At 56.4% G+C, this 12315-nt stretch overlaps 2 protein-coding genes across 2 annotated transcripts; one reads left to right on the top strand and one right to left on the bottom strand.

Annotated features, from left to right (window-relative positions):
- Positions 1-283: 283 nt before the first annotated feature.
- On the top strand, positions 284-3319 carry IFI30 (IFI30 lysosomal thiol reductase). The gene is made up of 7 exons (XM_074528565.1): positions 284-512; positions 1128-1307; positions 1747-1821; positions 1896-1991; positions 2068-2220; positions 3056-3124; positions 3208-3319. The coding sequence occupies exons 1-7, from the start codon at positions 378-380 to the stop codon at positions 3271-3273; spliced, it is 774 nt and encodes a 257-aa protein (XP_074384666.1). The 5' UTR covers positions 284-377; the 3' UTR covers positions 3274-3319.
- A 1063-nt stretch (positions 3320-4382) lies between these two features.
- LOC141725322 (la-related protein 6-like) lies at positions 4383-8079 on the bottom strand. Its single transcript, XM_074528454.1, has 4 exons — positions 7913-8079; positions 6913-7111; positions 5643-5938; positions 4383-5239 (listed from the first exon to the last, which is right to left on the bottom strand). Exons 1-4 carry the CDS (start codon positions 8077-8079, stop codon positions 4654-4656), a joined length of 1248 nt encoding a protein of 415 aa, XP_074384555.1. The 3' UTR covers positions 4383-4653.
- Positions 8080-12315: the final 4236 nt, after the last annotated feature.

Raw genomic sequence — 12315 nt, 5'->3', positions numbered from 1 at the left:
GCTCCACGCGTGGCTGCTCGGGCCGGGTTTCACTGCCAGAACCCGCGGGGAACCGAGTCCCAGTTCCCTCGGGGGCAGCGGGGACCGATCCCCAGCCCGGGGACAGCGGGGACCGATCCCCTTACTCGGGGACAGCGGGGACCGATCCCCAGCCCGGGGACAGCGGGGACCGATCCCAGCCCGGGGACAGCGGGGACCGATCCCAGCCCGCTCGGGGCAGCGGGAGCGGCGGCGGCGGAGCCCACGTGGGGCGGCGGCGTCACGGGAGGCGGCGGCCGGGGCGGCAGGAAGGGCAGGCAGGGCCGGAGGGCGGGCACTGCCCGGCTTTAAAAGTCCCCGCTGGGACGGGCTCATTTCCGCGTCACCCCGGCGTCCCGATGGCCCCCGCGGTGGCGCTGCCTGTGCTGGTGGCCCTGGTGGCCCTGGTGGCGCCGGGGCTCGGCGCGGCCCCCGGCTGTGATCACCCTGCCCACCGCTGGTGCAGCTCCCGGGACACCGCTGTCGCCTGCCAGGTCAGAGCTGCTGCTGCTGGGGCTGGGGACAAGGGCAGGGTCACCGGGACGCGGGGTCACCTCCTGCCTGCCCGGGGACGCGGGGACAGGGCTGGGGCAGCGATGCCTGGAGCGAGTGCCAGCTGCGAGTGTCGCTCAGACTGTCGCATCCACAGGGATGCTCAGAGCCACACGGGCACCACGGCATTCCCCAGACCTCCCGGGAACGGCTGTGGTCCAGCAGAACCCTGCCCGCATCCCCTCCCCAGCTGCCCCTGGCACTTCTGCTTTTTCAGCCTAAAACCGCTTTTTGGCTTATTCTGCCCCAAACAGCCGGGTGCTGACAGTGCCTTGTGAGCCCCACGGGGCTGCAGCTTCCCCCTGGCACTGGGTGCTGGGCTATCCCCCCACCCAGGCACATCCTGCTCTAAATTTATTTTCCCCTGAAATGTTTTGGGGAAGTTCTGGTGGAAAGCCCCAAAAACTCCCGGCCACTCTCACTTCCCTCCAGCCCTGCGCGCCCTCATCTCCCCCTTCTTCCCTGCACCCCGGAGCTTCACCCCATCCCTACAGACACTAGAACGGGGGTGCAGCACCCATACCCCCCCGTGCACCCCGAAACCCTCCCGTGTGCAGGTGCAGAGCCGCTGCCCGAGCCTCCCGCGCCCCGTGGCCGCGCCCGTGCAGCTGAGCCTGTACTACGAGAGCCTGTGCCCGGCGTGCCGCGAGTTCCTGGTGCTGAAACTCTTCCCCACCTGGCTGCTGCTGCCCGACGAGATGCTAAACATCACCCTGGTGCCCTATGGCAATGCCCAGGTAGGAGCCTGTGATGGTGTTCACAGGGGTTTTCAGATGAGGGAAGAGATGAGGATGCTGATTCCGTACTTCAGAAGGCTTGATTTACGACTTTATGATATATATATATTACATTAAAACTATACTAAGAATAGAAGAAAAGCTCTCATCAGAAGGCTAGGCTAAGAATAGAAAAGAAAGAATAACAAAGGTTTGTAGCTCAGACAGAGAGAGAGCCAGCTCTGCCGTGATTAGCCATTAATTCCAAACATCTACAAGAGACTAATCACAGATCCAGCTGCATTCCACAGCAGCAGATAATCAATGTTTACATTTTGTTTCTGAGGCTTCTCAGAAGGAAAAAATCCTAAGGGAGGATTTTTAATGGAAAGATGTCTGCGACAGGAGCCGGTGCTCTCCCTGGTGGTGCCAGCCCTGCTCATCCCTCTTGGTCCCACAGGAGAGGAACGTCAGCGGCAAGTTGGATTTCCAGTGCCAGCACGGCCCTGAGGAATGCCTGGGCAACATGATGGAGGTGATGGTGCCCGTTCCCACAGGGCTGGCATGGAGGGGTCCAGTGTCCCCTCATCGCCCGCCCTGTCCCCCCAGGCCTGTCTGATGCACGAGGCCAAGAACTTCAGCACCTACTTCCCCGTCATCTTCTGCCTGGAGTCGGGCAGCTCCGTCACCAAGAACCTGGAGGCTGTATGTCCCCTCCCCGCCCCTCACTGCCCCTCATGGGGGATGTCCCTGTCCCCCTGAGTGTCCCCTGTGCCCGCAGTGCCTGCAGATCTACGCCCCCGAGGTGGACAGCGGCCGCATCAGCGCCTGCGTGCAGGGGGACACGGGGGTGGCCCTGATGCACCACAACGCCCAGCTGACCGAGGCTCTGGATCCTCCACACCAGTACGTGCCCTGGATCACCATCAACGGGGTAAGGCAGGGGGGCACAGGGTGCCAGGGGGGCTGGGACACCCTGGGGCTGTAACCATGGCTGTTCACCCTCTGAATACAACACTAAAATCTGACCAGTCCAACAACAAGCTCCCAATATTCACCATCCCCTCAATCCACCCATAACCCCAACACACCCCCCATGACAAACCCCACCATCACAACCAGCCCTATCCCAGTTCCCCATTCCCAACCAGCAGGTTTAGGATGGAATCTTTTCCCTGAGCACTTGTGACAAGCAATTCTCTCTGGAATTTCCCTGCTTGCCCCAGCAAGAAGCCATTCCCAGCTGGGGTCTGGGGGGTGAAATTCACCACAAGGACAAGGGATTCCTAATCCAGAGAATTTTCCTCCCTCCCTGTAGAACTCCTCAGTGCCAGGGCCCTGGCTGGGTGATGGGCACCAGAATCTAAACCTGCCATAACCAACACCCCAACTACCCCAAGCCTCTGGATAAGGATCCGCCGCCAGTGACACTGAATAAACAAACACTACCAACATCCCCCCTAAATAAACCATAACAAGCACCAAAGAGACAAAAGAGACCCCCAAACTTACCAGTCAACCACACCCTGCAACCACTGCTTCAACCAGCCCCAGCACCCCGTACTAAGGGGAAGGTTTAGGTACAACTGCTAACCCCCCTAGAACAAAACACAGCACTAAAAACAAAACAGATTCTGTCATCAATTCCTGCTCGGCCTCTCTCCGAGATTTATGGCCTGAAAAGCCATTGTTACAGCCCCAGCCCCATAAATCTGGGACCCATATTCACGGCCTGAAAAGGCCCCTGACCTGCCCTTGTCCCCCCACAGAAGCACACTGACGAGCTGCAGGCACAGGCCGAGGCCTCGCTGCTGGCGCTGGTTTGTCACCTCTACCAGGTGGGACAGGGCTCTGTGGGGACAGCAGGCCTTGGGGACATGTCCCTGTCCCTGCTGGGGCTCTCATGGCTGCTCTCTGGCAGGGGGAGAAGCCTGAGGCCTGCGGGGGCTCCAAGGCCCCGAAGATCCTGCCTGGCTGCAGGCGCTGAGGGAGCACTGAGAGAGAGGCCAATAAAAAGGATTTTTTATGGAAAAGCAGCAGGATCTGGAGTGCTGTGCTGGGGGAGCAGGGAGGGGGTGTTGTGCCCTGGCACAGTGGGAAGGGAGAGGGGCTGGGCACTGGGATTGCCCTCCAGACCTGGGGATTTCCTGCTCCAGAGGGTCACAAAGAAGCCCCTTGAAGATTCCCAGGGAACTCTGCTGAGCACCAGAACATTTCCTCTCTCCAAGTCTTGGGAGGCAGCTCCTGTGTCCATCTCTCTCCTTGCAATGACAGCATTAAACTCAATAATAATTTCAGGAGCACTGGGGCCAAGACCATCCCAGTTGCCACCAGTTCCCCATTCCCAACCAGCAGGTTTAAGATGGAATCTTTTCCCTGACAAGCAAACTTCTCTGGAATTTCCCAGACCTGCTTGGCCCAGCAAGAAGCCATTCCCAGCTGGGGTCTGAGGGGTGAAATTCACCACAAGGACAAGGAATTCCTGATCCAGAGAATTCTTCTCTCTACCTATAGAACACCTCCTCAGTGCCAGGGCCCTGCCTGGGTGAGAACCGGAACCCAAACCTGCTTTGTTTTTCATCCTCCTCATCCTGAGGCTCCTGACTGCAGGGGCTGCTCAAAGCTCTCCTCACATGAGGTGTGAGACTCATCCCAGCTCTGGGCACAGCCCAAGGGCACTCGCACACCCTGAGAGCCACTTGTACCTCCCTAAACCCTTTCCCAGAGGAGCTGGGGAGGCTGTGGGAGCAGGAGGGACACAAGAAACCCCCAGATTCCATCCTGAGAGATGCCAGAGAGCCTTGAACAGCCAAGAGCAAGGAAAAACCATGGCCCTGCCACCACAGCGTCACTCTTGTCTCAGGCTCAGCCAACCTGGGCACCCCCTCAGTGTCCCCACCACCACAGGGACAGCAAGGGAGGGAACTGCAGGCAGGCAGGGACCCGCCTTCCCTTGTCTGGCTGCACCTCAGGCAGCAGCAAGGCCTGGAAAGATAAGGGGAAAAAAAGCTCAAAAAGAACCCAAACAAAAACCCCAAAAAACCAACAAAACCCCCCTCCCAAAAAATCACACCATCAACCAGAGAGTGCCTGGAAACTTCATCTCTCTTTATTGTTCATTTCTCATCCAAAACCTGGACCCCAAACCCAGCTCTGGGCCCTGAGCAAGCACAGTCTCACTGGCATGAGCACAGCACAGCTCCTGCTGCTGCTCTGCCTCGAGCATCGCCCGTGCCCCAAAACTTCTGTGCCCTGGCTCAGCTGCTCTGCCACTGCCCACAGCTCGCAGGACCATAGGAAAGCCTTCCTCTCGAGAGAAGAAGGGAAAAGAGACAGTGAGAACCCCCAGCCCTGGACTGAAGGATTCTCAGCGCCGCAGGACAAGCTCTTCTCTCCCAAAGCTCTGGGTGCCCTCAGGGCTGCGGGGCAAGGGCAGGACCCCATCCCACAGGCTGAGGGGCTTGGACACCCCCTGAGCATCACTGAGGGAATTTTTGGGACAGAGCCCGCTGCTCCAGGGTGTCCAGGACCCCGCTGCACCCCCGGGGCAGCTCTCAGTGCCCACCCCGAGCTCAGGGAGGAGCGAGCCGGGGAAGCTGCTGGAACGGCCCGGTGTGAAATCGCCGCCAGGCCAGGCCGGTGCCAGCAGCTCCTGGTCCAGGAGGAAGGACAGCGACCCTGCAGCATCACCGGGCTGGGGAGCGCTGCAGGGCAGGGACCCCTCCCTGGGGCTGCGGGGGATGCCCAGGGCCGCCGGTGGTGGCACCTTCCAAGCCGCTCTCTCCTCGCTGAATTTCTTCTTGCCTCCCTTCCCGCACAGCCGCACCACCCTGATGCCGCCGTGCCAGTCGCCCTGCCCGAGGCTGTCAGCGGCGCTGCGGGCGCTCTCCAGGCTCTCGTACTCCACCAGGGCACAGCAGCGGCTCAGCAGCTCCGGGAACCGCGCCGAGTACCTGTGTTAGCGTTCAGAAACACATAATCACCCAGGGATTATATGCAGTGCTTTTTGTTAAGAGCTCTGGGTGCCAGGGGTATATTCAACCCAAATCTGACTCTGACCATACATCCGAAATGATAATGATTTTATACTCTATCATTATATAACTTTCATGTTAATTATTAAACTTATATTGTTCTATTGTATACATAGATTTAGCCCCCCTCTGAATTTCCAACATAGCTTCTCATTATTCTTCTTATGGCTATATAATAATTATATTTAATTACTAAACAATCATCACATCTAACAATTACATAACTTATCACACTGCTTACGCAGGTGCAGTTGATCTGGGAAAACACAAAGCTTAACATTTTAGACTCCATCTTTAACTTTTTCCAGGGCCCCACCCTCACCTGCGCACGTCCGAGGGCAGCTTGCGGCCCGGCCGCAGCAGGCGGATGGAGGCGATGGCTCCGAAGGGGCTGAACATCCTGGTGATGGTGTCCAGGAAGGTTTTCTGCAGGGGCAGGTCCTGCTCCCGCGGCTGCAGCTCCCAGGCCAGCAGCAGCTTGCTCGGGGGGACGCTCAGCAGGTGCTCGGGGATGGGGAGGCGCCGCCGCACTTTGGTGCCCTCCTTGTTCACCTCCAGCAGCGCCGAGAACTTGAGGGCGTAGAGGGTGAGGCGCCAGTCCCGGGTCAGGTATTTCACCTGGGCACACAGGGGGTGGAATGCCCATCACTCTGCATCCCCTACAGGGGCAGGGAGCACCCTAAACCCCCTCCAGGCAGGCTGGGACCCCACACAATGTCCCCAGAGCACCCTAAACCCCCCTCCAGGCAGGCTGGGACCCCATAAAATGTCCCCAGAACATCCTAAACCCCCTCCAGGCAGGCTGGAACCCCATACAATGTCCCCCAGAGCAATATTCTGTGTGAGCAGAACAGCAGAGAGACATCAGGGGACTTGGGGGCCATTGATGTCTATCCTCACAGTTTTCCTGCCACAATGCATGCAGCATTTAATACATTTCTTCAGCAAGCAACCTACTCAGGAACACTCCTGTTGTTCCCAGAATGGCAATGTAGTCTAATGTGTGTTAGCAAGATTTCATAAGACCTAAGTCAATATCAAAGTGAAGGGTCACAGTATAAATGTTGTTGTGGGAAAAAGCTTCATCTTCAGGTTTGAACATTGCTTGGTTAGGCATAAAAGTACATATTTACCTCATAGAAAGTGAATAATTTCTAGTAGTTGTTAATAGTGCTGAGGTGGTCAGAAATTTTAGGAAAAAGCAAAAGGTCTCTCCAAAGGAAAGCTCTCAGCTGTGTGGGTAAGTAGGAGTTGAGACTCGCTTGTCAGCTGGGTAAAAACAACACTTGCCCTGGGCATGGGGAACAGCCCCAGCCCGTGCCCACCAGCCTTGCCCAGAGGACAGGGAACATCCTGTACTGCTGTGTGAGCAGCTTTGGGGTCTGCTAACAACCCCAGTGTCCCCCAGGCTCTGGCAAGGAGCCACAGCTTCCCCCTAAGCCACACCACCAGCATTTCCCTGGGTGGTTTTTGTTAAGGAGTGATCACTTCCATGGGTAGAAGAGGTGAATCCAACCCTGGGGATGATTTCAGGAGCTTTCCCTGCTCCCCTGGGCACTGAGCTCCCCACAGGAGGCACCCCCAGGACCCACCTTCTTGAAGGATGTCAGCAGTTTGATGCTGACAAAGCCCATCTTGTTCTTCTGCACGTGTTTGAGCAGGAAGGCGTCCCTGGCCAGGTTCTCATCGGACAGGTAGAACTCCACCTGCGCCACGATCCTGCGCAGCAGCTGCGGGTCGGGGCCGGGGCAGGAGCGCTCCAGCAGCGCCACCCCCGGCTTGCAGCGGCTCCTGGCACAGAAATGGGGACACAGGGCTCGGCTGCTGCCCAGGCCACCGTGCTGGGACAGCAGAGACACCCGGGGACAGCCCCAGCCTGGCCCTGGGTATGGGGAACTGCCCAAGCCCATGCCCTGGGTACAGGGAATAACTCCAGCTCGTACCCACCAGCCTTCTCCTGGGTATGGGGAATTACTCCAGCCTTGCCCTGGGCACAGGGAACAGCCCCAGCCTGTGCCCACCAGCCTTTCCCAGGGTCCAGGGAGCCCACCAGCCTTGCCCTGGGTACAAGGAATGACTCGAGCCTGTGCCCACCGGCCTGGGAACAGCCCCAGCCTTGCCCTGGGTATAGGGAATGACCCCAATCTTGCCCAGGGTACAGCTGCTTCTGGAATGTTCTACCCCTCTGATTTCCCCAGCCTTGGGTATGGGGAACAGCCCCAGCCTGTGCCCACCAGCCTTGCCCAGGGGATAGAGAATGACTCCAGCCTCTGCCCACCAGCCTTTCCCAGAGCCCAGGAGCCCACCAGCCTTGCCCTGGGTACAAGGAATGACTGCAGCTTTTCCCTGGTTATGGGGAGCAGCCCCAGCCTTGCCCTGGTTATGGGGAACTGCCCCAGCCTTGCCCTGGTTATGGGGAGCAGCCCCAGCCTTGCTCTGGGCACAGGGAATAATTCCAGCCTGTGCCCACCAACCTTGTCTCAGACACAAGGAGCAGCCCCAGCCCAGCCTCAGGAGCCTCCCAGGCTGTACCAAACACAGCCCAGCCGTGTCCCTCGTCCCACCCAGGCCAGGTCCCAGCCCTGCCCGTACCTGGTGCTGTTCTCCACGGGCTCCTCATGGCCGAGCAGGGCAAGGGAGCAGCTCCAGGGGGCACAGAGAGGCCGAACCAGGGGGGAATTCCTTGGTGCAGGCACCAGGGGGCTGCAGCTGGGCTGGGAACCGAGCCCCAGGGCCGCTCCAGGGCCACGGGAGGACATTGTCCCTTCACCTGGGATTGGGACACACAAGAGGGACAATGCTGGGGCAGCCCAGCCAGCACAGGCAGGGGGTGGGCGATGGTTGTGTGTCCTTACCTGCTTGCTAGCAATGGGAGGAAAGCCTAAGCTCTAGCAGAACATCCCAAACACCCCGAGGCAGCAACTCCCAAATACCCCAAAAGCTCCCAGAAAAAGGCAAAAAAAAAAAAAAAAAAAAAAAAAAAGAAAAAAAAAAGAAAAAAAAGAAAAAAAAGGGAAAATAAAAAAGGGAAGAGAGAGAGAAAGCCCCTGGGGTGAGGAGGGTGTGGGTTTATAAACACAGCCTGGAGGAGCTGCAGGGGTGGCTGTGGACCTGCCCCCACACTGCTGCTCCAGGTGAAACCTGTTTGTGGTTAAAGGGCCCCAGCTGAGCCCTGGGATCAGCCAGGCTCCTCCTGCCTCAGCTGCAGGGCCAGGCAGGGCTGGGCCAGCAGAACCCGTCCCCTCTGCTAGCCAGGGGGGCAGAGAACTGCAGCACGAGGCCTCTGTCTGTGCCTCAGTTTCCCTGCCTTGTGCAGGGACAGTGACAGCCACAGGGAGGGGAGGGAGGCCTCTGTCCAGGGGATCCTTTGGGCTCCCAGTCAATCCTTTGGGCCCCCAATCAATCCTTGGGGCTCCAAATCAACCCTTTGGGCTCCCAATCAATCCTTTGGGCTCTCAATCGATCCTTTGGGCTCTCAATCAATCCTTTGGGCTCTCAATCAATCCTTTGGGTTCCCAATCGATCCTTTGGGCTCTCAATCGATCCTTCGGGCTCTCAATCGATCCTTTGGGCTCCCAATCGATCCTTTGGGTTCCCAATCGATCCTTTGGGCTCCCAATCGATCCTTTGGGCTCCCAGTCAATCCTTTGGGCTCTCAGTGCTGCCAGGGCAGCAGGGAAAGGCAGAAACATCCTGCAGGATGAAACCTCCTGCAGAAACCTCCCCAGGCCAGTCAGGGATGGAGCCCAGGGCAGGGCAGGGACGGGGAAGGGTCTGGAATGAAACATCCCCATGACCTGAGCCCCTGTTGGGCACCAGGGGGAGGTGAGGGTGGTGACACTGGGCTGGGGACAATGCCAGGGCTGGGGGCAATGCCGGGGCAGGGGGCTGTGGAGCTGGGTGGAAACTGCAAGTTGTGATGCTGGGAGCCCCCCTGAGCCTCTCCTGGTGTCCATCAGGGCCTTGGCTGATGTTCCTGTGCCCACATGGACAGGCCAAGGGCTGCACTGGGAAGGGAAGGTGCTTTGCAGAGCAAATGATGGGAGAAGTTGCAGGCAAACAACAGGAGGTGGCTCTGGTTCCTGTTTTCAAATCCCTATTTTTGTGTTGGTTCGTTTTGAGAACTTCTCTCATTTCCCTTCTCAAGTCCCTGTCCCAGAGGCTTCCTACACATGGGGCTGTACTGTGGCACTGTGGGGACAATCCAGGGGTGCCAGCCCATGACCCTGAAGCCATCCCAGCCAGGGGACAATTCCCAAGGGGACAAACGGGGTGAATTCAGGGCTTATCCCAGCAGCCACACACAGACTGGGGCTCTCCAGGGTGTCCTGGCTGTCCCCAAAGCAGCAGCACCCCCAGGCTGGTGGCCCTGCAGTGTCCCTTGGGCTGTGCCACCCTGCCCAGCTGTGCAGTAATGCTGGAGCTTGTGGGGGCCTGGAGAAATTCAGGTGCTGAAAGCAACTTTTGGACCATTTTTGCTTGGTTTTCATGGACTTTGTCCTGTCAGGAACCCAAAGTCAGGGCTGGCAGTCACAGGTGGTGCAGAGAAAGGGGGAGATCCTTTCCCTCCCTCCTCCAAAGCCCAAATGATGCTCAACCACCCCAAAGCTCCAGGGAAGAGGCTCCAGGAGCTCTTTCCTTGTGCCAGGCACTCCAGGCTGTCCCAGAGCAGCAGCACCCCCAGGCTGGTGGCCCTGCAGTGTCCCCTGGGCTGTGCCACCCTGCCCAGCTGTGCAGGTAATGCTGTGATGAAGAAATTATCAGTGCTGGATCTTGTGGGGGCTTGCAGAAATTCAGGTGCTGAAAGCAACTTTTGGACCATTTTTGCTTGGTTTTCATGGACTTTGTCCTGTCAGGAACCCAAAGTCAGGGCTGGCAGTCACAGGTGGTGCAGAGAAGGGGGGAGATCCTTTCCCTCCCCCCTCCAAAGCCCAAATGATGCTCAACCACCCTACATATTGTGTGCATAACAGGAATTTGTACTTAATAGATTCATTTATGCTCCTCTTTGGACATGTAGGTCTGTATTAGACTTGAAATTCTGCCCATATAAATGGAGGAAGGTCATGTCTGTATGAGCTATTGTGTATTGCTTGCTATAACTGAAAGCTTGACATCTTTGCATCATTTTGTAACCTTCTCCAGGAAAAAGGAGTTATTTGCAAGCCATGTATTCTTCCTGGATGGCTGGGTTTTCCAAAAATGCTGAGTTTAAATCTTTACAAAGTACAGATCAGGAGTTAATATTGTTTTGGTTATTTAGAACAGAAGTCTCTTGACTCTGAAATTAAGGGTTGCCCTTCTGGGATGAGCCACAGGGCCTGGCAATGTCCAGCTGCTTCTGGAACGTTCTACCCCTCTGATTTGGTGGCACCTCCTCTTCTCCTGCCCCCTCCTGGTGCTCTCTGCTGCCTGGGAAGAGGTGGAACACAAAATCCTGGGATGCTGGTGCAGAAATCCCTGCAGGATTTGGCATCTGGGAGGGGCTGAGGATGGGGGTGGAGGTGCTGACAGGAGGATTTTTGCAGTGTTTGCTTTGTGGTTAAAGGCAGATTTTCCTCAGGGTCAGGAGGTGCTGCCCAGCTCCTCTGGGGGAAATAATCTGATTGCCAAAGGAAGAGGCTCTGTCTGGTGCAGAACATCCCAAACCCCCCAAGACTGGGCTCGTCCAGAGGGGGAGTGAAGCAGAGGCCCCAGAGGCTGAAGCTGAACCTTCCTGACCCAGCTCTTGTCACATCCTCACTGCCCCCATCCTCTCAATTAGTCTGGAAGCTTAATTAGAAAATCCTCCCATGGCCCTGTGCTCAGTCTGATCCTCTCCTCCCCTTGTCACAGACATTTTTTATGGAAAATCCTTTCCTTAGGGTTTTTCCTCCTGAGAAGCTGAGAGGCCTCAGGAACAAAATAAAAACAATGATTATCTGCTGCTGTGGAATGCAACAGGTGCATCTGTGATTGGTCTCATGGGGTTGTTTCTAATTAATGGCCAATCACAGTCAGCTGGGTCGGACTCTCTGTCCCAGACAGAACCTTTGTTATCATTCCTTCTTTTTCTATTCTTAGCCAGCCTTCTGAAGAAATCCTTTCTTCTATTCCTTGAGTATAGTTTTAATGTAATATATATCATAAAATAATAAATAACGCCTTCTGAAACACGGAGTCAGATCCTCATCTCTTCCCTCATCCTGTGAACGCTGTCACATCCCCTCTGGGTTGTCTGACACAGCAGCTGCTGCTCCAGGGGGAATTTGCCTCCTGCAGACCCCAGACCCTGCCCTGAGCTGCTTCAATCCCCTTGGGCAGCTTCTGAATCCCCCAGGCTGCTGCAGTGTGACCGTGTTCACAGGGGTTCTTGGATGAGAGAAGAGACGAGGATCTGACTCCGTGTTTCAGAAGGCTTGATTTATTATTTCATGATATATATTACATAAAAACTATACTAAAAGAATAGAAGAAAAGGTTTCATCAGAAGGCTAGCAAGGAATAGAAAAAGAAAGAATGATAACAAAGGTTTGTGGCTTGCACAGAGAGTCCAAGCCAGCTGACTGTGATTGGCGATTATTTAGAAACAACCCCATGAGACCAATCACAGATGCACCTGTTGCATTCCACAGCAGCAGATAATCATTGTTTACATTTTGTTCCTGAGGCCTCTCAGCCTCTCAGGAGGAAAAACCTCCTTTTATGGAAAGGATTTTCCATAAAAGATGTCTGTGACACTGCAGCATCTCCTGGCACCTCTCAGGGACCTCACAAGAAATGGGACCACGGCACTCCTTGTGCAGGCCTGAGCACTGGACACACATTTATTGCTGTTCAGCTTTAGTGGGGATTCTGTGGGGGGGTTTGGGTGCTGCTGCAGAGCTCCAGAGCATCTCCCCTGCCTGCTGGGCTCCCTCAGGGGCAGAGCTGAACCCCTGAGGCCCTCAGAGGCAGCAGGGCAGCTCAGACTGGGTTGCTCAGTTGTTGTTTCAGACTCTCTTATCTCATCAGCA

Source organism: Zonotrichia albicollis, chromosome 29 (assembly GCF_047830755.1).
Source record: "Zonotrichia albicollis isolate bZonAlb1 chromosome 29, bZonAlb1.hap1, whole genome shotgun sequence".
Lineage (NCBI taxonomy): Eukaryota > Metazoa > Chordata > Aves > Passeriformes > Passerellidae > Zonotrichia > Zonotrichia albicollis.
Note: the sequence above shows the minus strand (reverse complement) of the source record. Positions and strands in the feature narration are given on the sequence as shown.

What these genes read in the sequence shown, in the direction of transcription:
- LOC141725322 (XM_074528454.1), bottom strand. Translation starts at nt 8,079, where the DNA reads ATGTCCTCCCGTGGCCCTGGAGCGGCCCTGGGGCTCGGTTCCCAGCCC. An exon ending in CCCGTGGAGAACAGCACCAG is followed by an intron (nt 7,112 to 7,912) that starts GTACGGGCAGGG and finishes TTTCTGTGCCAG; the next exon opens with GAGCCGCTGCAAGCCGGGGG. An exon ending in CTGCCCTCGGACGTGCGCAG is followed by an intron (nt 5,240 to 5,642) that starts GTGAGGGTGGGG and finishes ACGCTAACACAG; the next exon opens with GTACTCGGCGCGGTTCCCGG.
- IFI30 (XM_074528565.1), top strand. Translation starts at nt 378, where the DNA reads ATGGCCCCCGCGGTGGCGCTGCCTGTGCTGGTGGCCCTGGTGGCCCTG. An exon ending in TCACCAAGAACCTGGAGGCT is followed by an intron (nt 1,992 to 2,067) that starts GTATGTCCCCTC and finishes CTGTGCCCGCAG; the next exon opens with TGCCTGCAGATCTACGCCCC. An exon ending in CCTGGATCACCATCAACGGG is followed by an intron (nt 2,221 to 3,055) that starts GTAAGGCAGGGG and finishes GTCCCCCCACAG; the next exon opens with AAGCACACTGACGAGCTGCA.